Below are 27,186 nucleotides of genomic sequence, written 5' to 3'. Positions count from 1 at the left end.
CATTATTGTGAACATTAGGTTATAGATCAAGTGTGTGTATACATTAAATATACACACAAGCCAGCGTGGACACATGCATTAATTTTAAAATGTCAGTGTCGATGTCAATGTACAGAGTACGCCAGAATTTGAAGATCAGGTTCGGAGTAATTCTCTGCTCCAGGGCTAGATGCGGCGAGATCCACATAGCACGTGAGCAGGTGGCGAGTAAAATGGTGTTGGCATCACGTGGTAGTACCCAGGTCATGTGCCTCGCCTTTCCTAGTCAAGTCTAGCGTAGGGCTAAACCCACACAACACTGTCCAGCCGAAAGTCAAGGATCAAAAACCTCTTGCACTTTCCATACGGGTGCGACAGCAAGCTATTTCCCGGGAAGTCGACCAATACACAGCCATGGGTATGTTTGATCATCTCCGTTGACTCAAATATCGCATCTCGCAGCATAAATTCGAACCTCTTCGTTTTTTTGCTAGTATTCAGTTCATTCCACTGACAATTTACAAATTGCAGGTATCGACCTGGACCGCCACCATGTGCGGAGCAGCCACCGCAAGGCTCCCAAGAGCGACAACGTCTACTTGAAGGTTCTGGTGAAGCTTTACCGCTTCTTAGCTCGTATGAATCCCCCCGATTTTTCCGAATTTCGTTTGCAGCGCAATTTCTACAGGTGTGCCAGTGTGAGGATTTATCGAGGCTGATATGGGATGCATGATAGGCCGCACCGAGTCCAACTTCAACAAGGCCGTCCTCCGTCGTCTCTTCATGTCGAGAATCAACCGCCCCCCGGTTTCCCTTTCTCGCGCTGTCGCCAACATCAGTGAGGCGCAGAAGGGCAAGACCGTCGTCGTTGTCGGTACCGTCACCGATGACAACCGCCTTTTGACCGTCCCCAAGCTGTCGATTGCTGCCCTCCGTTTCACCGCGACTGCTCGCGCTCGCATTGAGAAGGCTGGTGGTGAGACTTTGACTCTTGACCAGCTTGCTCTCCGCGCTCCTACCGGTGCCAACACTCTCCTCCTGCGTGGACCCAAGAACGCCCGTGAGGCCGTGAAGCACTTTGGCTTTGGTCCCCACACTGACAAGGTGCGTTATCACGACTGAAAATGAGATGGTGTGATTTCAATTTACTGACTCAAAACAGAAGCCGTACGTGGCTAGCAAGGGCCGCAAGTTCGAGCGGGCTCGTGGTCGCAGAAGATCCAAGGGTTTCAAGGTTTAAGGGACTTGATGAGGATGATGTGGTGTGTCTGTATTGTGAAAGATGCATTGGCCACATTGACTTTCTCGGTGCCTGGAATCGTTCCAGTTCTAGCCAGAGACCTCAAGTCTGTGTACTTAAAAGTGGCGGGATGGCTTTGGTTGGACTGGGAAATGAGAATTTACGAACGAAGGGGCAAAAGAAAATTGAATCGGGCTTTGTCCTAAATTTTTTTCTTTTGGGATTTTTCAAACAAGAGAGCAAAGGAAAAAAAAAATCTTTTCTAAAATGATATCCTTCTATTGATGCGTTGCGCTGGAGGCGATTACTGGCATATGGGCAGATTAGTATGAAGATATTTCTTCCCTCCTTCGCCGTCATAGTCCGCTGCCCCGTGACCCTTTCCCCGGATCAGGTACTTGTAGATCGTCAGGCCCTCAAGTCCGACCGGTCCTCGCGAATGAATCTTGTTGGTGCTGATGCCAACCTCTGTGCCAAATCCAAACCGCATGCCATCAGCAAACCTAGTAGATGCATTCCAGAAAACACCCGCACTGTCAATTCCGCTCATGAACATGTCCGCTGCTTCTTTTGACTGGGTCAAAATGAGCTCTGTATGTTTGGAGGAGTGCATGTTTATATGGGCAATGGCAGCCTCCACGGCCGTGGTCGGAGAGTCACTTGAGGGAATTGTTTTCACTGCCAACACAAGGTCCAAAAACTCAGTGGTATAATCGGATTCGGTGGCTGCTTGTACTTGCGCTAATGTCTTGGCTGGCAATGTCTTTATCAAAGCAGATTTTGAATCGGGATCACAACGAAGTGTCACGCCTTTCTGTAGGAGAGCAGCAGCTACAGCTGGGAACACCGATTCAAGGGTATCCTCATGGACAAGCAAGGACTCCAATGAGTTGCATGCCGCTGGATAGTCTGTTTTTGAATCCACAATCACTTTCACGGCGATGTCGATATCAGCATCAGCGTGTATATAAGCAGAACAAAGGCCATCGGCATGTCCAAGCACAGGGATTTTCGTGTTCTCTTTCACAAAACGGACAAGTTCGTTGGAACCTCGGGGAATGACCAGGTCAATCAGCGAATCCTGGGCCAAGAGAGAAGACACTGCATCGCGTGTCTTGACCAACTGGATCGATGACACTGGCACGCGAGATTCGGCAATAGCTTTAGAGACAACGTTCGCAATTGCCGCAAATGACTCCATGGATTCCTTCCCACCTGGAAATTTGCGTCAATTGAACAGTATCATGAAAACTTTATAAGGGCGTGCGTGTACCTTTTAGAATAGCAGCATTGCCTGACTTGATAGCCAACGCAGCGATGTTTGCAATTACCTCCGGGCGGGCCTCAAAGATAATGAGTAGCACACCGATAGGGCAGCTGACTCTCTCGAGTGTCAGACCATCGTCAAGGAGGGTTCGTAGTGTCACCTTCCCAACTATAATTGTGTTGCGTTAATCACTATCTCGATAGAGGTCAAAGACTAGAAAGTGTACTCACTAGGGTCATCCAAATCTCGCACACTCAAGATTCCATCAAGCATGTCTTTGTATTTTCCAGGCCGCGACAGGTCAAGTCTCTTGAGCACGCTATGACTCAAATTCCCGCTCTCAGCCGCAATAGTAGCAAGTTCTACATCCCTAGCATTGGCTTCAAGTATCTCTTTTCGGTTCATTTCCAATGCATCATGGAGTAAAGTCAACGCTTTATTGCGGTCATCATTGTTTAAAGTTGCAAGACGACGAGAGGCAAGTGATGCGCTATGGGCGGCGTCAACTGCTGCAGATTCGGCCGACGACATTATATCAAACAAGCTCTGCTCCTGTGGAGATCGAAAGCAGCAGTTTTGAGAAAGAAGTGAAAGTAGTAGAGACTCGGAAGAAGGGGAAAGAAAGGAAAATCCTATCGATCCAAAAGTGTGGAGGGGCACGTTATCAATCCCGCTCGTCTCGGATTTACCCACCTCCCCGAGATCTCCAGTCATCACCACAACACCCTACGTCACAATCCTTTACCAAGACTAATCCGTACCTACAACATAGGTTTCTTTCGCCCACATTTTTTATCAAATCTCTCTTCTCTCAGTTCGCTATTCCCTTTCTCATCCAACCTTGCATCTTCACTGTGTTGCAATCCTGACATCACAAAAGCAAAAGCCAAGATATCACACTGGTTTGAAACAAACCACCTTGGCGCTTTTGACACTGAATCACCTAGTGCTCTCCTTCTATACGTTGCCAAGATGACACTTCTCTCGGAAATCATCTCCGCATCGGCACATTTACATCACTCTAACAACCTACCCAGCGACGAGTATGACAATCAGATCCGCGAGCTAGTTGAATACTTCAGGCGGTTACAAATGACGAAAGCACTCGATTCATTTGTCAACGATGAGTCTGTCCTCAATGTAAGCAGCTTTACTTTGTATCAAGTCTTCTCTGTGAAATCTGTATGGGTTAGCAGCTAACTTGCGTTTTTCTTTAGCGTCTTGACCCAGAGATAGATTCTATCCCATATCTTTTTGTGCTACAAGTGCAAATACGAAAGGCACAGGAACTGAATTCAGATTCATTCCCAGAGGATCTCCGCCCCTCGGGAAGACTATGGGCATGCGCTGCACGTTTTTTGGCGAGTTTCAACACGGTCCAAGTCAGATACGCTGGGCAGGAATGGCGCCTTCTTGTTGAGCTCGTAGGGCAAGCCTCACAGGCTGCATCAATGGCAAGTCAGCTATTTCCAACATTTCTTGGCTTGAAATGCTAAACTAACCCTGCTACAGCCATTGCTAGGCGCTACGCTGGTTAAAAACGCTATGCTTCGTCTCGATTCATCATGTGCCGTTTTCACCTCGACTCACCTTTTGCTTGTCCGGCTTTGTCTGCAGGCCAAAGCATATTCTTGTGCATTGCCTGTCCTGAACAAACAGATTTGTCATTTCCCAATCTCGCTGGGGCGTCCCTCTTCAGACTCCTCTGTTCTTTGCGCAGATCACGTTTCAAGTATATCCTTTATGACTGAATCTTCTGGGTTTTCATCCAAGCTATCATATAGAGACTACTTGCAGTACTTTCTTTATGGTGGTATGGTTTACATGGCGTTAAAGGAGTGGCACAATGCACTTCATTTTCTTGGGATTGTCATCTCCACACCTAGCACTAGCTCTGTGAGTTTGATTATGGTGGAAGCTTACAAAAAATGGGTGTTGGTATGCTTACTCGAAAAGGGCAAGGTGGGTTTTCTATTCCCTGAAAGAAAAAAGAACATAATCTCGACAGCTATAGCCTTATCGTTTTCTTGAGCTAATTGTTTCCGTGATTAGCTCTGCTCGCCTCCAAGCATCACAACACCTCACCTGGTGAAAGTTTGTCAATCACTCGCAAGGCCCTATGTCATTCTTGCTCATGCATTTGAATGCGGTGATTTGAAGAGGCTTAATGCTGAAATTGATGCAGCCAAGGAGGTTTGGTGCGCGGTATGTGGCGACTCCAGTTAACACTGTAGATTATGTTGTTTTGGCATTCAGGACTAATGCTGCCGCTTTAGGACAATAATCTCGGTCTCGTTTCCCAGGTATTGGCTGCTTTCTTCTGTCAAACCGTTATCAAGCTTGGGAAGACCTTTGCAGCTTTAACGATGGCCGACCTTTCAAAGCAGGTATTTCCCTCCCCTGTGTGTACAGAAGTCACTGCGTCCGCTGTTTCTTCTCTCATCATTACTCGTGCTTTGAACGCGACATTGGTGCAGACCAAAGATCATGCTGAGACTTCCATGCTACGGTTCTCATCTATTCATTTGTTACCTCGGCTCTCTCATGAGTTGGACTCACAGTCCCAACTCAATCAGGAAATGAAGCTGATGGAGACCCTGGTGATTAATCTTGGGGAGACCAATAACAACCTTGAATTAAGCGAGGAGTATGTTGATAGCCTACACAAGGGTCAGGTTTGGACAAGTTCTAGTGAAGTAAATCCCATTGTAGGGGGAGAGGCTGGACTTGATATGGATGAAGACCTGATGGGTGACATGTCCTGAGTTCATTCTTTGATGTTGAAGAGCAGTAAGGACTGAATAATCTTGCTTTGAATATATTGCTTGTGGTGCTAGTCCCTTGTAATGCGTATAATCGTGCCAAGCGCCCAACACACCTTCGTGTATTAGTGCGCCCCACTCAACAATAATTTTCGAAGTAATAGATACATTCAACTCTAAATTTACATATAACCACCATAAGGAACAACTCTTTTTGCCCATATTTAAATTTTTGTTCTATCTCGCCAACGGCCGCACGGCTCTCAAAAATTGTTCATATTCTTTCTGACCTCCGGCTCTGTCTTTTGACCCTATTTTCGTAGGAATCGAAGGATGGTTGGTGCTGGTGGTGGAAGGAAACCGGATTCGCCCCCCGAAGCAAAGTTTTCAAAAGCGCCCCCGAAGAAACCACGTAACCACTTTGGCACTATGAATAAGCTCACTCGGGGCGCCAGAGAGGTGCTAAATGCCATAGAAAACGACGGCGTTAGTGAGTTGTACATAATTAACTTCGTTAAGGCTATTGAACAATTTACACTGAACTCCCCGATAGGAGAGAAACCGTAGGTTTAAGTTATGGAAAAGGTACAATAGGCACTCGACCGACTCGACTAGCGAATAGAAACCATTAAAAAAGCGACGGCAGCAGCGATAGTAGTAGCACCGCTAGCACTAACTAGTTCGAATGACTTAGCGGCCTTCTAGGCTAGGCTCCAGAAATAGGGATAAGGGACCGGCTCTAGCCCCCCCCCCCCCTCCCCTATCGCTCCCGAGAACTAGTAGCAACGGTAAATCCTCGAATAGAGTTTTGCCAGCTAAGCTCCGTGAAGATCGAGAGTAGACTTCCGCAAAGCTCGAAAAGCCCGAAACCCGACCCGACTCGACCCTCAAAAGGGTCGGGTTTCGGGCTTTTGGTTTGGGCCACAGCTCGGAGGGGGGGGGGGCCCCGAGCCCCCCCTTCGACTAAACAATGCAAACATGCCAATTTCTCGTGACTGCACAAATAATGCAGGAATTCCCAGTAATTTTGAGTATTTCAATTACATCGTTCACTTCAAATTCAATAAATTATTGATTTGTTCAAACATATATTAAATTATTGTGATTAATTTCAGTGTAAACTAATGAGACTGATACATATCGTCCTCTACATGCTTCCTTTTCCTCCCTGACATACGTGGCTGAGTACTATAAGTTGGCAATGGAGGATCGCCAGCATCATTATCACCAGTATTATCATCATCAACATCAATCAAACCCCTAGAAATCTCAGGCTGTTCTTCTGTATCACTGATCTGTTCAAATTCAACATCATCAAGCTTATCGTCCTTTTCCTCTCTCAGTGCTTCGATCTCATTCAGAGAGAAGAATCGTTCAAGCTCCTTTGCCTCATGTAATTCAAGGTCACATCTTGATGTACAAAGGAAAAGCATTAACTCTTCAATAGTCTCAGCCTTCATACGACCGCGGCGATAATGGCAAATATCGCGAGCAGTGTTAAACAACCGTTCCACACCTGCCCCAGTTGCTGGAATTGTAAGAATATCCCGCGCAAGCGAAGCAATCGCAGGAAAACGGCTATGGTTCTCTCGCCAAAAGGGTAGCGGCTCGGAATCAACGACATCTATATAAAATCAGCAACCGTTATTTATCGTAACAAGACTTGAAGAAGAGCATAACTTACCACCATCAAGATACTGGGTTATCTCGTCGCCAACCGGCTTCGCTTTGGGACTCTTTGGGCGAAGTAGATTATGAAGAGCTGTGCTTGGCCTTGATCCGGGAGAAGAGACTGTTAGGCCTTGACTAGTAGCTTGACGCTCTTGGTAAGGTAAGAGAGTATCTTGGAATGAGGCTCGATATTTATCACGCCATTCCTTTGTCCAGTCATCGGTGAAAAAGAATTGGAACCTGTTATCTGGCGCCAGCATAGTACTAGTTGCGTAAATATGATCACGATCATGATCTGTCTGCGAATGGTACTCGTCAAGCTTCAATCGACCAGCCTCAAGGGATGAAAGCATCTGTTGTTTCCATGGGACATGCTTTCGTTGAAGCTGCTTGATAGACTTCTCAAGGTGCTCAAACAACATATTGTAGATCTGGAATACTAGATGTGCAGTCACATCTCGAGTCTTTGAAAGCGCAAGAGTATATTCATAGAATGGCTTTGTGAGACAAAGAAGGTAATCGATCTGGCGCCATTCATCGTTGTTAAGTGCCATCTCCTCGCAGTTGTAGTCTATACAGAATGTACCAAGGAAATCACGGAGTCTCTTTGCCCGGCGAAGCATGAGAAACGTCGAGTTCCACCTAGTCTTCACATCCTGAAGTGGCATAAGTGCCTGCTCTGAGGGCTGAAGACTAACGAATGCTTCGCGACGTTGGGGACTAGCCCGGATATAAACAGCAAGATACCGTACCTTGTTCAAGGTATGAGATATACTGCGGTTTTCGCTTTGGGCATTTGCTTTCGCGAGTATTGATTGGCGATCAGACCATTTTGGTCTCAGTTGTATCATTCTGAGGGACTGCTTTCAAGCGATCAAGAAGTTGGTTCAGACTCAATTGAATAACATGTGCAAGACAGGGTATTCGGATAACATGAATATCGCTCGACAAGGCCTGTTGTAGCGAGTCAACAAGGGTCTTATTGTTCGATGCATTATCCGGAGTTATCCCAAACACACGATCCTGGATGTTATGATCAGCAAGTATCTCTAAGAGAACACTACTTAGATTAGCACCAGGGTGAGTACCTTCAAGGGGTTTAAACCCAAGAAGCACCTCCCGGTAGGACCAATTAATGTCAATAAAATAGCCAGTGATTGCCATAAATGCCTGTCCGAATGGTGAAGTCCAGCAATCCAATGCAATTGAGATTTTGGCATCTGCTGGAAGCAGTTTGAGTGTAGAATGTTGGCGTTCTTTAACACGAGCAGATAGTCGACGTCGAACGGTATCAGCAGAGGGGATAGATGGGAGGCTTGGGGCCGAGTGTGCTTGTGATATTATCCGTCAAAACGTTGGATGTTCGATAAGGTGAAAGGGAAGTCGATTGATCGTGATAAACTGTAATGGATTATCCTCCCAAGCTGCCTCGGAGAATGGCTCTCGGAGAGTATTATCCTATTTCAATAATATGAGTGGTACGAATTGTACTAAAGGGATATCCATACTGTTGACTGAATAAACCTATCGAGTCCCCCTCGTTGCTGACCACCACTTACAGCCCTGTTGCAGGCAGACGTCCTGAGATGCCTAGTCATAGTAGTTGTACCATGACGCGCATCCTTCCCCGTTCGCATCTTTTTTGGCAGCATAAGGATGCTCAAGGATCGCAGAGCAGTGCTTACACATGACCTTTGGGCTGCCATCGCTGCTATGGGCTACCTGGGTAAAGTGGTCCCAGACATGTGAAAGATGATTTGAGTGCCATGCGACCTTGCCCTTTGATCCATAATCGGGTTGTAACCACCACTCTACCCACTCTTGGTGATTCATTCTGTCATACAAGAAGTATAACTTTTTCCGATCGGGTCCGACATGTTCAAATCGTTCAAGATGGGGGAGTAAGGGAGGGTCGTCCGGTCGAAGAAAAGCCGGTACAGATACATCAAAAGTCTGTTGGCTTGTCGATGGCGTAGCTGGGTAATTGGAGGGTATAAGGTAGGATAAGTTATCGTAGTCACCACCGAATTGTGATGATGCAAACTCAGACTGCTGATTTTGGGACATTGTAGAGTTAATAAAACCTATAACAGAAAGGGCTTTTGAGAATGCATAAAGGAGGGTCGATACATTACAAGAAGCTCTACCACCTAGAAGTGTTACTTAACTAGTTATATCGATAATCGATAGATCAAAATAGAGGGCGATGATAGTAGTATCCTGAATTGTATATAATAAGTGGGGCCGGCTCGAAAAAAGCCCCTGAAGCTCGAAAAAAACCCCACAAAGCTCGACGAAAGCTTGAAACCCCCATTAATAGCCCGTAAAAAGCCATGAATAGCCCATTCCCGGCCCATTCCCAGCTCGTTGGAACTTGATTTTCCTCAAAATGTTTCAACTGATTAGCCATGAGAAAGTTTTAAATATAGGTAGCTCATCCAAAACTATTAGGACTAGTAATATAAAAGGCTCTTGGAAATGATAAATGTGTAGACTTTCTTTTAATACAAAATTCGAACAAGTTAAGCCACTTGTAATTGATATTGGTCTGATTTTGATACTCGACCATAAAGATACACATAGTTCCTAGTACAGTAGATATATCTCTATAGGTAATACCTCATAAGCGTAGAACATTCCAAACAAACTGATAGGTACAGTCATAAAGCTTAGTTATAATGCTAATTTATCAAAGACATGTATCTATTTCACTAGAATTTCCAAATATTTCCCCTTACTTGTTATGATAATCGAGTAGAATTACATGTATAAACCAAAACATGGGTAAAAGACGGTCATTTATTTGGGTGATTCAGCCATTTTATGAACGCCAAGACCATGTTTTATGCAATTTCGAGCCCCCCCCTGCGAGCTGGGGGTCCGGGTCGAGCTTGAAAAGTTCGACCCCCAGCTCGTTGCGGGTCGGGTTTCGAGCCCGGACCTTGGGCCCAAAGTTGGGCTTTGCGGAAGTCTACAGTTGTCTCTAGAATCCCTATGATTCGAATGATAAAATTAATGAATAGTCGGGCTATCTATTTAGCGTTCGTATCTTTATAATAAGGGATAGTGTTAGAGATACTAGAGATCTACGATGAATGTAGATGTAACTGGAATCTCTTGATGCGTTTAGAGAGAGAGGAACTATCTACATGCTAAGACTGAGACTAAGTACTGGGAGCAAACAGCGGTGGTCACGTGACATTTCAAAAGACAGACGTTAGTCTTTTACTTAGTCGGTTAACCACAATAAGGATAGTATTATAGCTATAACGATCCTTCGGAAATGATCGGAAATCTATCGAGATATGCTACTAGGGTCTTTTAGGAACTAGTAGAGGCCGTAATAATCCCGGTGTTCGATCTCTCTAGGTCTTTATACGTTTATAGATCAGATAGTTATTAACGTATCGCTTTACGTTAGTTACCTATCTATACCAGTGATATCATGTAGATACTAGTTTCTTTAGTTTCTCAATACTAGGATATACAGTTAGCGGTTAACGGTGTACTTCATTAAGTAGACGGGCACAAAGGTCTCCTTCATTAGGGACCTTAAGTCGTCCTTCGTAAAGGAGCAACCTATCTAACAATGTCTATCGGGAATTTCTTCTATCTCGCACTATCTAGCGGAATTCGTCTAACTAGACTTCCGCAAAGCTCGAAAAGCTCGAAAAGCCCGAAACCCGACCCGACTCGACCTTCAAAAGGGTCGGGTTTCAGGCTTTTCGAGCTTTGCGGAAGTCTACGTCTAACTCTAAGCTCTAGCGGTTAGCTTCCTTTATCCGTTCAACGATCCCAATTGTCTCTGGTTCTTCTAAGTGGATAGGAGCTAGATAGGTTAGGTAGACTCCCTCTTTAAGATAGTCTTTCGGAAGCATCATAAACTATCGTCCATTGTCTACACAAGGAGATTCTTTTCTTGGTAGGATATTAGTAATGATATTCTTCTTCCCGGACGGTATTTGATTATAAACCGGAACTAAGATAGGAATTCACTCTATCTCGCCTATCGCTGGTTCGTTTGTCGGGTTGTTATGAAATACTCAAGTGACTGATGGTCGGTGAGGGTCTCGAAACGATCCTTCGGGGATAGACCTTGGAGCTCGGATCTCTATTCCTATGAGACACGGACGATTGCGAGGAGCTCTTTATCGCGTACTTCATAGTTTAGTTCTGCGGGTTATATAGTCTTCGAGTAGAACGCTACTAGGTGCTAGAAATCTTCCTTCTCGTAATACTTGTGACGATCTGGACTGGACTGTCTTCTTTCTGCCAGATATCTCCGCCTTGTACAAGTTTGCACTGTTTGTCTGACGTGGTAGGACCCCACAAAGGTTCCTGTCTCATGTTTTTCTTTTCCCCTTTGTAATTAGTGTTTTCGTTGAAATGCACTCTTTTACTTGAAGAACTGGCTGGTAACAATACTGGGAAAGTACTGCTCCTAGAACTCTATTAAACACGTCTATCTTAACTCGAGTTCGTCGAACCGGATCGTAGTGCCGGAGAATTGGAGCACTAACTAACTTCTTTTTTAGGATTTGGAATGCTTACTCACAATTCGCTAACCACTCGAATGGAACGTCTTATCTTGTTAGCCGATGAAGTGGTTTCGAAATAGCGCTGTATCCTTAAATGAATCGTCGGTAGAAGTTATAGAATCCTAGAAATGACTATACTCCCTTTACTATAGTCGGCACCGTCTATGACTGCACCACACGAATCTTTTCTAGATCCATGGCTATACTATCGGTGCTCATAATGAATCTAAGGAACCTAGTCTTCTTCACTGAAAATTCGGATTTTGATAGGGCCACTTGTAACCCTACTTTCTGTAGACGACGGAGTACTTCTCTAACCTATCGCTGGTGATCTTCGAAGTTCTCACTGTAGATCAAGATATTAGAGAATGACTATTTGCACACCCCTTGGCGTCATTTTTTGCTATCTGCACACCTTTAGTCCTTTTTAGGTAAAGCCTTTCTTGGCCAACCATTTGTCATCATTTGTGTAATTTAATATGGTATCCGCATAGTAAATGACACCCTCATCACCTGACTCTTGGGCACATATAACCCTACACCAAAATGGTTATATGTGCCTGCTCCGCAATTCAATCGCACAGGAACAATTCCACCATACCATAATGAATTTTTTGAAGCTATTTACAGATCTCATTATGGATCCTACTCCTCCCCTGCCTACCGAAGTATATGAACCATGGGAATCGCCTCCCCCGAACGACCGATTTGCCACCCCAGAAGAGGCCTTGCCGAGCTCAACAAGTGGGCAGCTACCCTGGGGTTCTCGGGGGGTTCTCGGGGAGCGAGGCAGTCAAACCAGGCCAGGAACATGTAAATTAAGTGATCAATAGCAGTATACAAAATGAGATCTTTGAATAGCTTCAAAAATTAATTATGGGATGGTGGAATTGTTCCTGTGCGATTGAATTGCGGAGCAGGCACATATAACCATTTTGGTGTAGGGTTATATGTGGCCAAGAGTCAGGTGATGAGGGTGTCATTTACTATGCGGATACCATATTAAATTACACAAATGATGACAAATGGTTGGCCAAGAAAGGCTTTACCTAAAAAGGACTAAAGGTGTGCAGATAGCAAAAAATGACGCCAAGGGGTGTGCAAATAGTCATTCTCCCTTCAAAATTATGCTTCAATTTTATACCTCTATTAAAATCATATGACCTATTATATAGGGCTAATTAATTAGAGTTAGCCGAGCGTCCCACACAGTGAAAGCTCTATATACCAATTATCGTCAATTAACTTTGATATCCTATAGTAAAAGCTTCATTTTAATATACCATTTTTTATGCCAATTTTAATCCAAAAAAACGTTAAATTCAACATACATTTTTACCATATAAACCAGAAATAAATATAGATCTCAGTGTCCCCGTCCCCGTCCCCGCCGTACAGTGTACGGGGCTACCCTTCTTGGTGCTTTAGTGAGGGGAGCATTTAACCGGTAGTTAGCGGTTCAACGGGCGGTTCAACGGGCAGTTCGATAGGCGTTTCGACGGGTAGGTTAACTAACATCTTGCAAGAAGAAAGAGGGCAGAAATTGGGTTAAAATAGCGTAAAATTGGTAAATAAAAGTAGCACCCAAAAATGAAGCTTTTACTACATAAGATCAAAATTAATTGACAATAGTTGGTATATAGTTTTCACTGTGTGGGAGGCCCGCTAACCCTAATTAATTCGCCCTATGCAGGTCATATGATTTTAATAGAGGTATGAAATTGAAGCAGAATTATAGAGGCATTAATAATCAATATAGGGCCGAGCAGAGAAGTACTATGTGGCTAGGGTGGTTAGGGGGCTGTGTTTTTTACTGTAGCGATGCTATATAAAATTGCACTCGTATTAAAAATAGACTGCTAAGGTGGTTTAAACCTAATACGGTTAGAGGACTGTGCTAGTAGTCATTCGGGCTATACCAATAGTGTTTACCTAAGATAGTGATCCCGAAGATTGAACGATAAGAGATATTTCCGTCAATCGACATTAGTGCTATTAGAGGTATCGGTTTCAATAGACTCTATAAGGAGGGAAAGATTAGTAGGGAAGTTAAACCCTTTATAACTTCACTCTATAAGATCAACTATATTATCGATGTGAAGATTATATAGACTTAGGATCCTAAAATTGATAAGATCTTAAGGACTTTCCCGAAAGAACACCACGATCTAGCGGAAGTCTTTTCGAAAAAGAAATCCGACGAACTACCACCTATAGGCCTAGTGTAGATTATGATGTCATTCTTAAAGTAGAAGTATAACCCGGATGCTTTCCTCTCTATAAGCTGTCACTTAAAGAATTAAAAGTAGTAAAGAAATACATTCTTAACAATCTTGAAAAAGGATTTATTGTTCTAAGTTGGAATATACTGTTGGCATAGCGGTTTTACTACTGGCACAGCAGTCTAAACCCCTTTAAGATTTTAGTCCTTAGCAGTCTATTTTTAATACCAGTGCAATTTTAGATAGTATCGCCATAGTAAAAAACACTGCCCCCTAACCACCCTAGCCACATAGTACTTCTCTGCTCGGCCCTATATTAATTTAATGCCTTCAGAATTATACTTCATTTTATGCCTCCAATGAGATCACATGACCTATATGGGGCTAATTAATTAGGGTTAGCCGAGTGTCACACACACAATGAAAACTATATCCCAACTATTGTCAATTAATTTTGATCCCCCATTGTAAAAGCTTCATTTTTAAACGCCATTTTAATATGCCATTTTAATATAAGAATGACTATATATACACCCCTTAGCGCCTTTTTTTGCTATCTGCACACCTTTAGTCCTTTTTAGGTATAGCTAACCATTTGTCATCATTTGTGTAATTTAATATGGTATCCGTATAGTAAATAACACCCTTATCACATGACTATTGGCCACATATAACCCTAACGTAATTCCTAAGCGAGCTGGCCACCCCAACCAGCCTATTAATTTTGAACGCATTTATTTCAACCAAAACTCCATCAAATTCAATCAGCTAAATTCTAGGTCTATCTGGACATGCATCTCTTCTATGGCCCTGATTTCCACATGCACCGCATTTCGGTAATGCCCTTGTTCTTGGTAATAAAGGTGCTTCCCTGTGCGCGCGGACCTGGGGGCGGGGAGGTTCAATCACTTCCTCTGGTTGCACAATTAAAGCAGTAGCTTCCTGAACTGACAAGCCCTCTGTAGCAGGTATCTGCTTTCGAGATCGAGTTTTTTTCTGCTTCTTTTTCTCGTTTTCCGATCGTAGATCGTGAACTTCTTTCTCAAGAATCGCTGCTGATTGCATCGTCATTTGGCAAGCTTTCAACCCCTGGTTTATCGCTGAATTGAGTGGACTTGGCGGGCTTCGGGATCTTTGACGAAGTAATGCTTTGATTGAGGATGCTTGTTTCAATAAGTGAATGTGATTTGTTGGTGTTTTTGGCTCCCATTCACTACCTCGACTAGATGGGGGAGTCGGAGTTCGAAGTTGAATATTGAGCTTAGATAACACTCGATCTGGATAAAGAGGAACTAACCCAGCAGCTGTAAAGCTGTTTTGAATAGTTTCTGATTTGAAAGCTTCAAGCCGTGTAACTGGATATGCTTCAAGAAAATCAAGTTTGTCGATATGGGTGACGCCAAGACGCATTTTCTTTTCAACAAGTTGACCGTAAGAGCGTTTTAATACCGCAAAACAACCAATATTCAAGTGGCTGTAAAAGATGAGATGAATGAGTGTGCAGGCATGAATGTGCAGGCATGAATGTGCAGGCATACAGATTGGAATGATGTTGTTTTTTTCGCAAAGTTCATCGAATTTCGGGGTCAAATGACTTCCATGTCCGTCAAGTATCAAAAGTCGATATTGACCTTTTCTCCGTGAATAAGTCGATGGAATGAATAGTTTTTCAAGCCATCGAAGGCCAATTTCATCAGAGGTCCATCCATTAGGACTGAATTCAAAGCGCCAATCATTTGGAAGATTGTCGAACCAAGATTCAATGAATACTTTGCCTTTGAAAATAATGTATGGAGGTAGTGCCCAACCTGAAGCATTTGTACATTCAATTGCAGTCACCCATTCGCGATTTCCAGATTGTAAAAGTGATCGCCGACCGTAGTATTCAGATCTCGTAGTGACTTTAGCAGTTGCGGTTAATCCCATTGCAAAACCAGTCTCATCGAAGTTATAAATGTCATCGTTGTCAATGCCGTATTGAAGAATCGTTTTTTGAACAAGTGTAAACCATTCACCAATGATTTTTGGATATTCACATTTAGCACGTTCGTAATTGTAACGTCTGGAGAATCTCGAGGATAGATTGGGATGTCGTTTAATGTAATTAGTGACCCAATTTTTGCCGACTGTAGATGATGGGTTGATTCCGCGATGCGAAAGTAGAACATTCGCCATTTCTTGCACCATTAAAGTTCGTGGAGCTAAACCACCAGCGTCCATACAGAATATCTATTTTTCAAGTGATTCCTCTTCAATCTCACTTAATTTATGAGAATTTGCGCGAGAATTTGCGCGATTTTGAATGCCAAGAAGACGCGTAGAAAGGGTTGAATTTAGCACTTTGAATACCCGTGCTGCTTCCCGAATAGAGGTAATTTCTTGTTTTTTTATAGCTTGTATAGCTAACAAGATCCTACCCTCTTGCCCTGTTGGGGTTTTAGAGCTTCGAGAGCGTATTGGTGGCATGGTGGATGGTTGAATCAATCAAGTGCTAATTCATGGACGCGTTTTGAGTGTGGTGTCCAGCTCGATTGGCAATTACGTTATATAGAGCTTACGATGAATAAATAGGTAGCGGGTAGTGATCGGCATTTACTTCCAGCTTCTATTATATTATAATCTCCTAGGTTTTAAATCGGACTTCTTTACTATCGCTAAATATCGGAGTGTCCGGTATCTTCGTTTGGGTCGTAGTGGCCTCTATAATCGGTGCGCTAGCTTGGTTCTATAAATTCACGAGACGGAATATAAGATCACCCCTCTCACGAACTTTAAGGTCTCGATAAGCAGTCGCCTTATCTCGCTCCTATATGAGCGACTCGATATAACCCGTGATTGCCTAAAGAAGAAGATAGTTAGCATTGTTCCTTTGGCCTAACCCTCTCCCTGTATCATTGAACTCGATAACGATTAGGGAAAAGCCGATACATAGGTTAAGTCTCCTGCCTAGGTCGATAGAAAGTATCACTATAATCGCTAGATTTATATAAGTTGATTAGAGGTCGTAGTGATAGTTCAGTTTTGAGTTTGACTATTTGCACACCCCTTAGCGCCATTTTTTAATATCTGCACACCTTTAGTCCTTTTTAGGTATAGCCTTTCTTGGCTAACCGTTTGTCATCATTTGTGTAATTTAATATAGTATTCGCAAAGTAAATGACACCCTCATCACCTGACTCTTGGCCACATATAACCCTATATCAGATCAAAATGCTTATCGGAGATCATGTGCCTGCTCCACAATTCATATCGCACAGTAACAATTCCACCATACCAAAATTAATTTTTGATGCTATTCACAGATCTCATTTTGTATTCTGCTATTTATCACTTAATTTACATGTTCCTGGCCTGGTTTGACTGCCTCGCTCCCCGAGAACCCCCCCCCCCCCCCCCCCCCCCCCCCCGAGAACACTAGGGTAGCTGCCCACTTGTTGAGCTCGATAAGGGCCTCTTCTGGGGTGGCAAATCGGTCGATCGGGGGAGGTGATTCCCATGGTTCATATGCTTCGGTAGGCAGGGGAGGAGTATTATAGTAAGGATCCATAATGAGATCTGTGAATAGCATCAAAAATTAATTTTGGTATGGTGGAATTGTTACTGTGCGATATGAATTGTGGAGCAGGCACATGATCTCCGATAAGCATTTTGATCTGATATAGGGTTATATGTGGCCAAGAGTCAGGTGATGAGGGTGTCATTTACTTTGCGAATACCATATTAAATTACACAAATGATGACAAACGGTTAGCCAAGAAAGGCTATACGTAAAAAGGACTAAAGGTGTGCAGATAGCAAAAAATGACGCTAAGGGGTGTGCAAATAGTCAAACTCTTGGTAACTGAGCTTGCAAATTCCTGGGGGGGGGGGGGAGGGTATATGAAACCGAAGGAGGGACCCTTTAGCTTCAATAGCCTTTTAACGTAAAGGACTAAGAATAACCTCTGGATCTAGGGGCCAAATACACCTAGATTTCAAAAATGATCTGATGATCCTTTGGGTAAAAGCTTAGGATCGTACTTCTTGAAATATCCGGAAGAAATCTCTCTTTTTGCTTACGCTTCCACCCTATAGAATAGCCTTATCATTCGCTATACGAAAATGATGTTTTAGGCGTTGGAAAGGTTGTCCATCTAGCGGCTAGCAAAGATATGTTGTTATATAGGGTAAGAAAAAGACTGGGATAATGAAATGCTGGTTATAAAATTCAATGAAATTGATGGTTATGTAGGATCCATGATTGTCTATTAAAAAAAGCCTCGGCCGACCCTTTTAAATTAGGGGTTTCGTAGCTTCATAAAATGAATAAAGCTATTGAAAAGCAGTTTCATCGTCGATCTAGCCATTAGGTGTAGACTTAATACGAAAATTAGGGGGTTCAATATTTTCGTACCATTCATCTATATACAGAGCCCTTAGGTAGAAACCAAGGTAGTATAACCCAACCATCGGCATTAATATATTCAATAACCGTGCCAAGCGCCCCACCACCCATCCTGGGTAGTTGGTGCGCCCCACCAAACGCAAAATTTTCAATTTCTCATTCAATAAAAATACTATTTACATGTAACCACCATGACTATCTCTTGCCACCATTGAAGCTTCATGCTCAGCTTCTAATAAATCCCTTGCTTCCTGGGCCCGTTGTTGGGCTTCCAATTCTTTGGCCTGTTTTGCCTGTAGCCGCTTTAGCTTCTTAGTATCGGCATCCTGTCTTTTTACCATCATCCTATTTGCACATATAGGTGATAGGACACTGCCTTTAGTCCTAAGAAGCGATTTCCCATTTTTTGGTGTATTTGAAGTTGATTTGTGGAACTGAGCCTTCTTCAAAGAGGCCTTTCACAATTCAACCTCTTGGGACAAAAGCGTATTTGCATCTGCACTCCGTCGAATATGCCTCTGAACGCTTTGAGATAGATGCTCAATCTTCTTTAGATCATTGAGAAGCTTTGTATTAAGCTTTTTAACCCGCTCAATTGTATCTGGTGGTGAATTGGTGGCTGAGCTTGTAAAATGGGGGGGGGGGGGGGGGGGGGGGGGGGGATGGCGTAAGAATCCTAAGGGGGGACCCTTCAGCTTCAAGATCTCTTTGGCGTAGAGGTTTAAGAATAACCTCTGTCTGGATCTAGGGGCCAGATACCCCTAGATTTAAAAGATGATCTTGTTGTTCTTTGGGTAAAAGCTTCATCTCTAGCCGATTGAATGATCCGGAAAAAATCCCGTTTTTTGCTTGCACTTCCACCCCACATAACAATCTCATTATTCATCGTACGAAAATGATGTTTTAGGCTTTGGAATGCTGGGCCATCAAGCGGTTGACAGAGATGTGTTGTATGGGGTAAAAAGAAATGTGGGATGATGTTTTTTGTGTGCAAAAGTCGATAAATTTGAATGTAAGATGGGAGCCATGGTTATCCATTAAAAGAAGCCTTGGCCTACCCTTTTTTACTAACTTAATAGTAGCTTCATGAAAGGAGAGTAGCCATTGAAGGGCGGTTTCATCGTCAATCCAGCCATTAGTAGTAGGCTTAATTAGAAAATCGGTAGTAGTGATATTCTCATACCACTCCTCTATATAGGTATTACCCTTAGGTAAAAACCATGGTAGCATCAACCAGCCATCCGCAGAGATACATTCAATACCAGTAATTGATTCCGACTGGCCTCCGGTAGCAATATAACTGGTTGAACGCGAGGTAATAACCTTACGTGCTTTACCTTTGCCAATTCGGTAGCCGGTTTCATCCCAATTGAAGATCTCGTGTGGAAGAAATTGGTGATGCTTCATAACCTGGGTAAGGTTATTAAACCAAAGAAGCAAGGCACCGTAATCCTCACTATCAACCCTCGATTTCTCCTTTAGATGTTGGGTGTTATAGTTGAATCCAGGGGGTAGTCTTGTGATAAAGCGATAGGCCCAGTTGTGGCCGACAACCCGATCTTCACCAGCCTTCTTTAGAATGGCATTTGCAGCACCTTCAACCATCTCTGCGGTAGGTAATGTATACGCACTATCTAGGGATTGAACCCAGCTAGTGAGCGCCTTTTCTTGAATTGAATTTAGGGATCTGGTTATTGTGGCACGGTCGGTATAGGACTGATGGCCATGAATCCTAGCCCTAAGCCGATGGTATGGTACGTCAAATTCCCGCGCTAGCTGGGCGATGTTAGGTTTGTTAGCCTAGGAGAAGGCTTTGACTGCAAGCTAGATTTGGATTTCCATTTTTTTAGTTCGGTCTGACGTCGTGGTGTGGTGTAAAATAGGTACAAAAGTGATAATAAATTGGAAATTTTGCGTTTGGTGGGAATTTTGCGTTTGGTGGGGCGCACCAACTACCCAGGATGGGTGGTTGGGCGCTTGGCACGGTTACCCTCTCTACCATACAATTCATTTCAATTCAATTCACTATGGAATACCCTGAGCCCCCTATTGAAGAGGCCCCTCGTACCCCAAGCCCCCCACCCGAACCACCGGATTCCGATACCGAGTCCTTTACCGCCGATACCACCAATTCCGCTACTTCTGCTATGCCTTGTGAGCCCTTTCCGATGGGTAATCTTGACCGGAAATTGTTGGAACTGGCTAGAGCGAGATACTGCTATCCAAGTGCTTACTTTGGATAGTATTGACTGGTCGAAACAAAGAATTGCGGATTATCTTGGTATCACCCGGAACCAAGTACTCTGGGCGATTGCACGAGGTACTCCTACGCCTCGTAAGGCCCCGGGTCGAGTCCCGAAATTGATAAGGAGTGAAATGGATGAAATTTTTTCTTTTATCACTACAAATGAGATCAATCGCCGGCTTTCGTACGAGAAGTTAATTGACATTCTATCTCTTAATATCCCTGTTGATAAACTTCGACGAACCTTGGCTAGTAGGGGATATAACCGGCGTGTTGCGCTTGGTCGACCTGATATAAAGGAGAAGAATCTCCTTGAACGCCTCACTTGGGCACGAGCTCACGTTAACTGGACCCGTGATGATTGGTGTCGCATAATCTGGACTGATGAGACCTGGGTAACCCCTGGATACCACCGAAAGGTACGAGTGACTCGGCGAGCTGATGAAGAAAGGCACCCTGACTGCCTTCGACCTCGACGCCGGAAATGTGGAGGATGGATGTTTTGGGCTTCGTTTTTAGGCCTTGAAAAAGGCCCGTCCCTCTTTTGGGAGAAGGAATGGGGCTGGATTGATGCCGAAGGCTATGTCTCGCACATTGCTCCTTAATGGAGGGAGGGGTTTTTTTCGCCTTCGAAAGAATCGAAACCCAATTGTTATGCAAGATAATGCGCCTGGGCATTCTGCTAAAGAAACAATTGAATACTTTGAGGAGCTTGGTGTTTGTATAATGGCGTGGCCTGCATTTTCACCGGATTTGAATCCTATTGAATCTGTATGGAATTGGATGAAGGATTGGATAGAGGAGAAGTATGGAGATCAGCATATGACGCCTACTATACTCCGAGGGGTTGTTCGTGATGCTTGGGATGCTGTACCGGAGGATTTCTTGAATGAGCTGATTGAGAGTATGCCTGCTAGGTGCCATGCGGTTATTGATGCTCAGGGGGGTTCTACTAAGTACTAAGTGTTGTATGTAGTAGTGGCATTTTATATGAGAAATTGTTGTATGTTGTATATGAGAGAAATGGAGTGTTGAAAGGTTGAGAACCCTGTTTTTTAAAAGAATAATGTAGTATCAATTCGCAAAATGCCACATTGAATACTATGCTGATTTATTCGCTAGTACCGCCACTGTGGAGGTGGTGAATCTTTATAGGGTAGACTGTTGTATATGTGCACCCCTTAGCGCCATTTTTTACTATCTGCACACCTTTAGTCCTTTTTAGGTATAGCCTTTCTTGGCCAACCGTTTGTTATCATTTGTGTAATTTAATATGGCATCCGCATAGTAAATGACACACTCATCACCTGACTCTTGGCCACATATAACCCTATATCAGATCAAAATGCTTATCGGAGATCATGTGCCTGCTCCACAATTCATATCGCACAGTAACAATTCCACCATACCAAAATTAATTTTTGATGCTATTCACAGATCTCATTTTGTATTCTGCTATTGATCACTTAATTTACATGTTCCTGGCCTGGTTTGACTGCCTCGCTCCCCGATAACCCCCCCCCCCCCCCCCCCCCCCCGAAGAACCCTAGGGTAGCTTCCCACTTGTTGAGCTCGGTAAGGCCTCTTCTGGGGTGGCAAATCGGTCGATCGGGGGAGGCGATTCCCATGGTTCATATAATTCGGTAGGCATGGGAGGAGTATTATAGGAAGGATCTATAATGAGATCTGTGAATAGCTTCAAAAATTGAGCCTTCGAAGATAGAGCCTTCAAAGATAGGGACAAGACCTGTGAATAGCATCAAAAAGTTAATTATGGTATAGTGGAATTGTAACATATTAAATTACACAAATGATGACAAACGGTTGGCCAAGAAAGGCTATACCTAAAGAGGTGTGCAGATGGTAAAAAATGGCGCTAAGGGGTGTGCATATAGTCATTCTCTTATCAGGAACCTCAAGTCGTCCTTCGTAAAGAAGCAATCAATCTAACAATCAATATCCATCGGGAACTTCTTCTATCTCGCACTATCTAGCGGAATTCGTCTAACTCTAAGCTCTAGCGGCTAGCTTCCTTTATCCGTTCAACGATCCCAATTGTCTCTGTTTCTTCTAAGTGAATAGGAGCTAGATAGGTTAGGTATACTCCCTCTTTAAGATAGTCTTTCGGAAGCATCATAAACTATCGTCCATTGTCTACACAAGGAGATTCTTTCCGTGATAGGATATCAGCAACAATATTCTTCTTCCCGGGACGGTATTTGATCATAAAATGGAACTGAGATAGGAATTCACTCTATATCACCTATCGCTGGTTTATTTATCGGGTTATTATAAAGTACTTAAGTGATTGATAGTCTGTGAGGACCTGGAAACGATCCTTCTAGGATAGACCTTTAAGTTTAGGTCTCTATTCCTATAAAGCACGGAACAATTGCAAGAAGCTCTTTATCGCGAACTTCATAATTTAGCTCCGCGGATTATATTGTTTTCGAATAGAAGGCCACCGGGTGCTAGAAATCTTCCTATTTATTGTACTAGGAAAGCACCGCTCCCAGAACTCCATTAGATGCGTCTATCTTAACTCGGGTTTATCGAACTAGATTTTAGTGCCGGAGGATCGGTGCACTCACTAGCTTTTTCTTTTGAGTTTAGAAACCTTCTTATAATTCTCTAACCACTCAAACGGACTATCTTATCTTATTAGTCGATACGATGGTTTCGAAATAGCACTATATCCCTAAATAAACCGTCGGTAGAAGTTATAGAATCCTAAGAACAACTATATTCCTTTCACTATAGTCGGTATCGTCTATGATAAGACCACACGAATCTTCTCTAGATCCACGGCTATACCATCGGTGCTCATAATGAATCTAAGGAACCTAGTCTTCTTTACTAAAAATTCGGATTTTGATAGGGCCAGTTATCACCCTGCTTTCTATAGACGACGGAGTACTTCTCTAACCTATCGCTAGTGATCTTCGACGTTCTCACTATAGATCAAGATATCATCCACGAAGGCGACTGCATACTCTTCTAAGCATTCTCGAAGAATTTCATTCATGAATCTCTAGAAGGTCGCCGGTCCGTTTATCAAACCAAATAGTGTCACCATATACATAAAAGATCTATGTCTTGTGCGGAATGTAGTAAGATCCTCTGCTCCTAGTAATAAACGAATCCGGTAGAAGCCTTGCTAGATATTAAGCCTTGTATAGATCTTCGCCTTACTTACTCGTTATAATTAATACCTCGTCAATCAACGGCAGGCGGTAATAGTCTTTCTTAGTGATTGCGTTCAGTCTCCGGAAGTCAACACAGAATCGAAGTCCTCTATCAGGTTTTTTCGCTATCAGACGGGATACGTATAGAGCTGAACTTAGAACAATGAATCCTTTTTCAAGATTGTTAAGAATGTATTTCTTTACTGCTTTCAATTCTTTAAGTGATAGCTTATGTGACGATCTGGGAGGGTTTCTGTCAAAAGTTTCCGCCTTGTAAAGTTTGCACTGTTTGTCTGACGTGGCAGGACCACACAAAGGTTCCTGTCTCGCAGGTTTCTCTCTTTCATTCTTTCTTCTTCTTTCTCTGTGCTTAGTATTCTCGTTGAAATACACTCTTTTGTTTAAAGAACTAACTGGTATTAGCTTATAGGAGGGCAGTATCTAGGTTACACTCCTACTTCGAGGATAATGTCATGATCCACACCAGGTCTATAGGGTGGTAGCTCGTCGGATTTCTTCTATGAAAAGACTTCTACTAGGTCGTGATACTCCTTGGGAAGAGTCATTATCATTAGGATCTCGTTGATCTCTAGGTCCTGAATCCATATATTCTTCACATCGATAATATAGTCGATCTTATAGAGCGAAGTTACAAAGGTTTTAACCTCCTTGTTCACCCTTCCTTTCTCGTGGAGTCTATTAAAGCCAACGCCTCTAATAGCACTAATATCGATTGAGATTATCTCTTCGTTTCGATTCTTGATCTTCGGAGTTATTATCCCCGTTTCGTTATTTAAATTGCGGGTTAACTTTCGTTATTCCTCGACGTACCAATATCCGTACTACCTTTCACGTATATATTTATACCGATTCTTTATCTTTAATTCCTCCCTAGCGAAAAGACGGTCTCGTCGGTCAGTATCAGCTTAATGATTAGGATTCGGCTTCAGTTTCTTAAGAATAGCAGTAGGTATCGGGTACTACTAATTTACTCAACACTTCGTTAAAAAGTGTCTTTCCGTCTAGCTATATCATTCGGTATCGACGACAGTCCAGTAGGACATCATTTTCTATTAACCATTTTCTTCCGAGAATGACTATTTGCACACCCCTTAGCGCCATTTTTTACTATCTGCACACCTTTAGTCCTTTTTAGGTATAGCCTTTCTTGGCTAACCGCTTGTCATCATTTGTGTAATTTAATATGGTATTCGCAAAGTAATTGACACCCTCATCACCTGACTCTTGGCCGGCCATATATAACCCTATACCAAAATGCTTATCGGAGATCATGTGCCTGCTCCACAATTCATATCGCACAGTAACAATTCCACCATACCATAATGAATTTTTTGAAGCTATTTACAGATCTCATTATGGATCCTTACTATAATACTCCTCCCCTGCCTACCGAAGCATATGAACCATGGGAATCACCTCCCCCGATCGACCGATTTGCCACCCCAGAAGAGGCCCTTATCGAGCTCAACAAGTGGGCAGCTACCCTAGTGTTCTCGGGGGGGGGGGGGGGGGGGGGGGGGGGTTCTCGGGGAGCGAGGCAGTCAAACCAGGCCAGGAACATGTAAATTAAGTGATAAATAGCAGAATACAAAATGAGATCTGTGAATAGCATCAAAAATTAATTTTGGTATGGTGGAATTGTTACTGTGCGATATGAATTGTGGAGCAGGCACATGATCTCCGATAAGCATTTTGATCTGATATAGGGTTATATGTGGCCAAGAGTCAGGTGATGAGGGTGTCATTTACTTTGCGAATACTATATTAAATTACACAAATGATGACAAACGGTTAGCCAAGAAAGGCTATACCTAAAAAGGACTAAAGGTGTGCAGATATTAAAAAATGGCGCTAAGGGGTGTGCAAATAGTCAAACTCAAAACTGAACTATCACTACGACCTCTAATCAACTTATATAAATCTAGCGATTATAGTGATACTTTCTATCGACCTAGGCAGGAGACTTAACCTATGTATCGGCTTTTCCCTAATCGTTATCGAGTTCAATGATACAGGGAGAGGGTTAGGCCAAAGGAACAATGCTAACTATCTTCTTCTTTAGGCAATCACGGGTTATATCGAGTCGCTCATATAGGAGCGAGATAAGGCGACTGCTTATCGAGACCTTAAAGTTCGTGAGAGGGGTGATCTTATATTCCGTCTCGTGAATTTATAGAACCAAGCTAGCGCACCGATTATAGAGGCCACTACGACCCAAACGAAGATACCGGACACTCCGATATTTAGCGATAGTAAAGAAGTCCGATTTAAAACCTAGGAGATTATAATATAATAGAAGCTGGAAGTAAATGCCGATCACTACCCGCTACCTATTTATTCATCGTAAGCTCTATATAACGTAATTGCCAATCGAGCTGGACACCACACTCAAAACGCGTCCATGAATTAGCACTTGATTGATTCAACCATCCACCATGCCACCAATACGCTCTCGAAGCTCTAAAACCCCAACAGGGCAAGAGGGTAGGATCTTGTTAGCTATACAAGCTATAAAAAAACAAGAAATTACCTCTATTCGGGAAGCAGCACGGGTATTCAAAGTGCTAAATTCAACCCTTTCTACGCGTCTTCTTGGCATTCAAAATCGCGCAAATTCTCGCGCAAATTCTCATAAATTAAGTGAGATTGAAGAGGAATCACTTGAAAAATAGATATTCTGTATGGACGCTGGTGGTTTAGCTCCACGAACTTTAATGGTGCAAGAAATGGCGAATGTTCTACTTTCGCATCGCGGAATCAACCCATCATCTACAGTCGGCAAAAATTGGGTCACTAATTACATTAAACGACATCCCAATCTATCCTCGAGATTCTCCAGACGTTACAATTACGAACGTGCTAAATGTGAATATCCAAAAATCATTGGTGAATGGTTTACACTTGTTCAAAAAACGATTCTTCAATACGGCATTGACAACGATGACATTTATAACTTCGATGAGACTGGTTTTGCAATGGGATTAACCGCAACTGCTAAAGTCACTACGAGATCTGAATACTACGGTCGGCGATCACTTTTACAATCTGGAAATCGCGAATGGGTGACTGCAATTGAATGTACAAATGCTTCAGGTTGGGCACTACCTCCATACATTATTTTCAAAGGCAAAGTATTCATTGAATCTTGGTTCGACAATCTTCCAAATGATTGGCGCTTTGAATTCAGTCCTAATGGATGGACCTCTGATGAAATTGGCCTTCGATGGCTTGAAAAACTATTCATTCCATCGACTTATTCACGGAGAAAAGGTCAATATCGACTTTTGATACTTGACGGACATGGAAGTCATTTGACCCCGAAATTCGATGAACTTTGCGAAAAAAACAACATCATTCCAATCTGTATGCCTGCACATTCATGCCTGCACATTCATGCCTGCACACTCATTCATCTCATCTTTTACAGCCACTTGAATATTGGTTGTTTTGCGGTATTAAAACGCTCTTACGGTCAACTTGTTGAAAAGAAAATGCGTCTTGGCGTCACCCATATCGACAAACTTGATTTTCTTGAAGCATATCCAGTTACACGGCTTGAAGCTTTCAAATCAGAAACTATTCAAAACAGCTTTACAGCTGCTGGGTTAGTTCCTCTTTATCCAGATCGAGTGTTATCTAAGCTCAATATTCAACTTCGAACTCCGACTCCCC

At 43.1% G+C, this 27,186-nt stretch overlaps 3 protein-coding genes across 3 annotated transcripts; 2 read left to right on the top strand and 1 right to left on the bottom strand.

The window, feature by feature from the left end:
- Nucleotides 1-393: 393 nt before the first annotated feature.
- Nucleotides 394-1,219, top strand: Pdw03_2867 (60S ribosomal eL18 domain-containing protein; the record flags this gene model as incomplete). Its single annotated transcript, XM_014682152.2, has 4 exons — nucleotides 394-397; nucleotides 511-615; nucleotides 716-1,083; nucleotides 1,142-1,219. 4 exons carry the CDS (start codon nucleotides 394-396, stop codon nucleotides 1,217-1,219), a joined length of 555 nt encoding a protein of 184 aa, XP_014537638.2.
- Nucleotides 1,220-1,523: 304 nt separating this feature from the next.
- Pdw03_2866 (Gamma-glutamyl phosphate reductase) lies at nucleotides 1,524-3,017 on the bottom strand (the record flags this gene model as incomplete). Its single annotated transcript, XM_014682153.1, has 3 exons — nucleotides 1,524-2,434; nucleotides 2,493-2,654; nucleotides 2,717-3,017. 3 exons carry the CDS (start codon nucleotides 3,015-3,017, stop codon nucleotides 1,524-1,526), a joined length of 1,374 nt encoding a protein of 457 aa, XP_014537639.1.
- A 441-nt stretch (nucleotides 3,018-3,458) lies between these two features.
- Pdw03_2865 (COP9 signalosome complex subunit) lies at nucleotides 3,459-5,251 on the top strand (the record flags this gene model as incomplete). Its single annotated transcript, XM_066100305.1, has 5 exons — nucleotides 3,459-3,626; nucleotides 3,704-3,940; nucleotides 3,999-4,448; nucleotides 4,539-4,691; nucleotides 4,763-5,251. The coding sequence occupies 5 exons, from the start codon at nucleotides 3,459-3,461 to the stop codon at nucleotides 5,249-5,251; spliced, it is 1,497 nt and encodes a 498-aa protein (XP_065955705.1).
- Nucleotides 5,252-27,186: the final 21,935 nt, after the last annotated feature.

This window comes from Penicillium digitatum, chromosome 1 (assembly GCF_016767815.1).
Source record: "Penicillium digitatum chromosome 1, complete sequence".
In the NCBI taxonomy this organism is placed as follows: Eukaryota; Fungi; Ascomycota; class Eurotiomycetes; order Eurotiales; family Aspergillaceae; genus Penicillium; species Penicillium digitatum.
The sequence above is the reverse complement of the archived record's forward strand: the minus strand, read 5'-3'. Positions and strand labels throughout refer to the sequence as shown.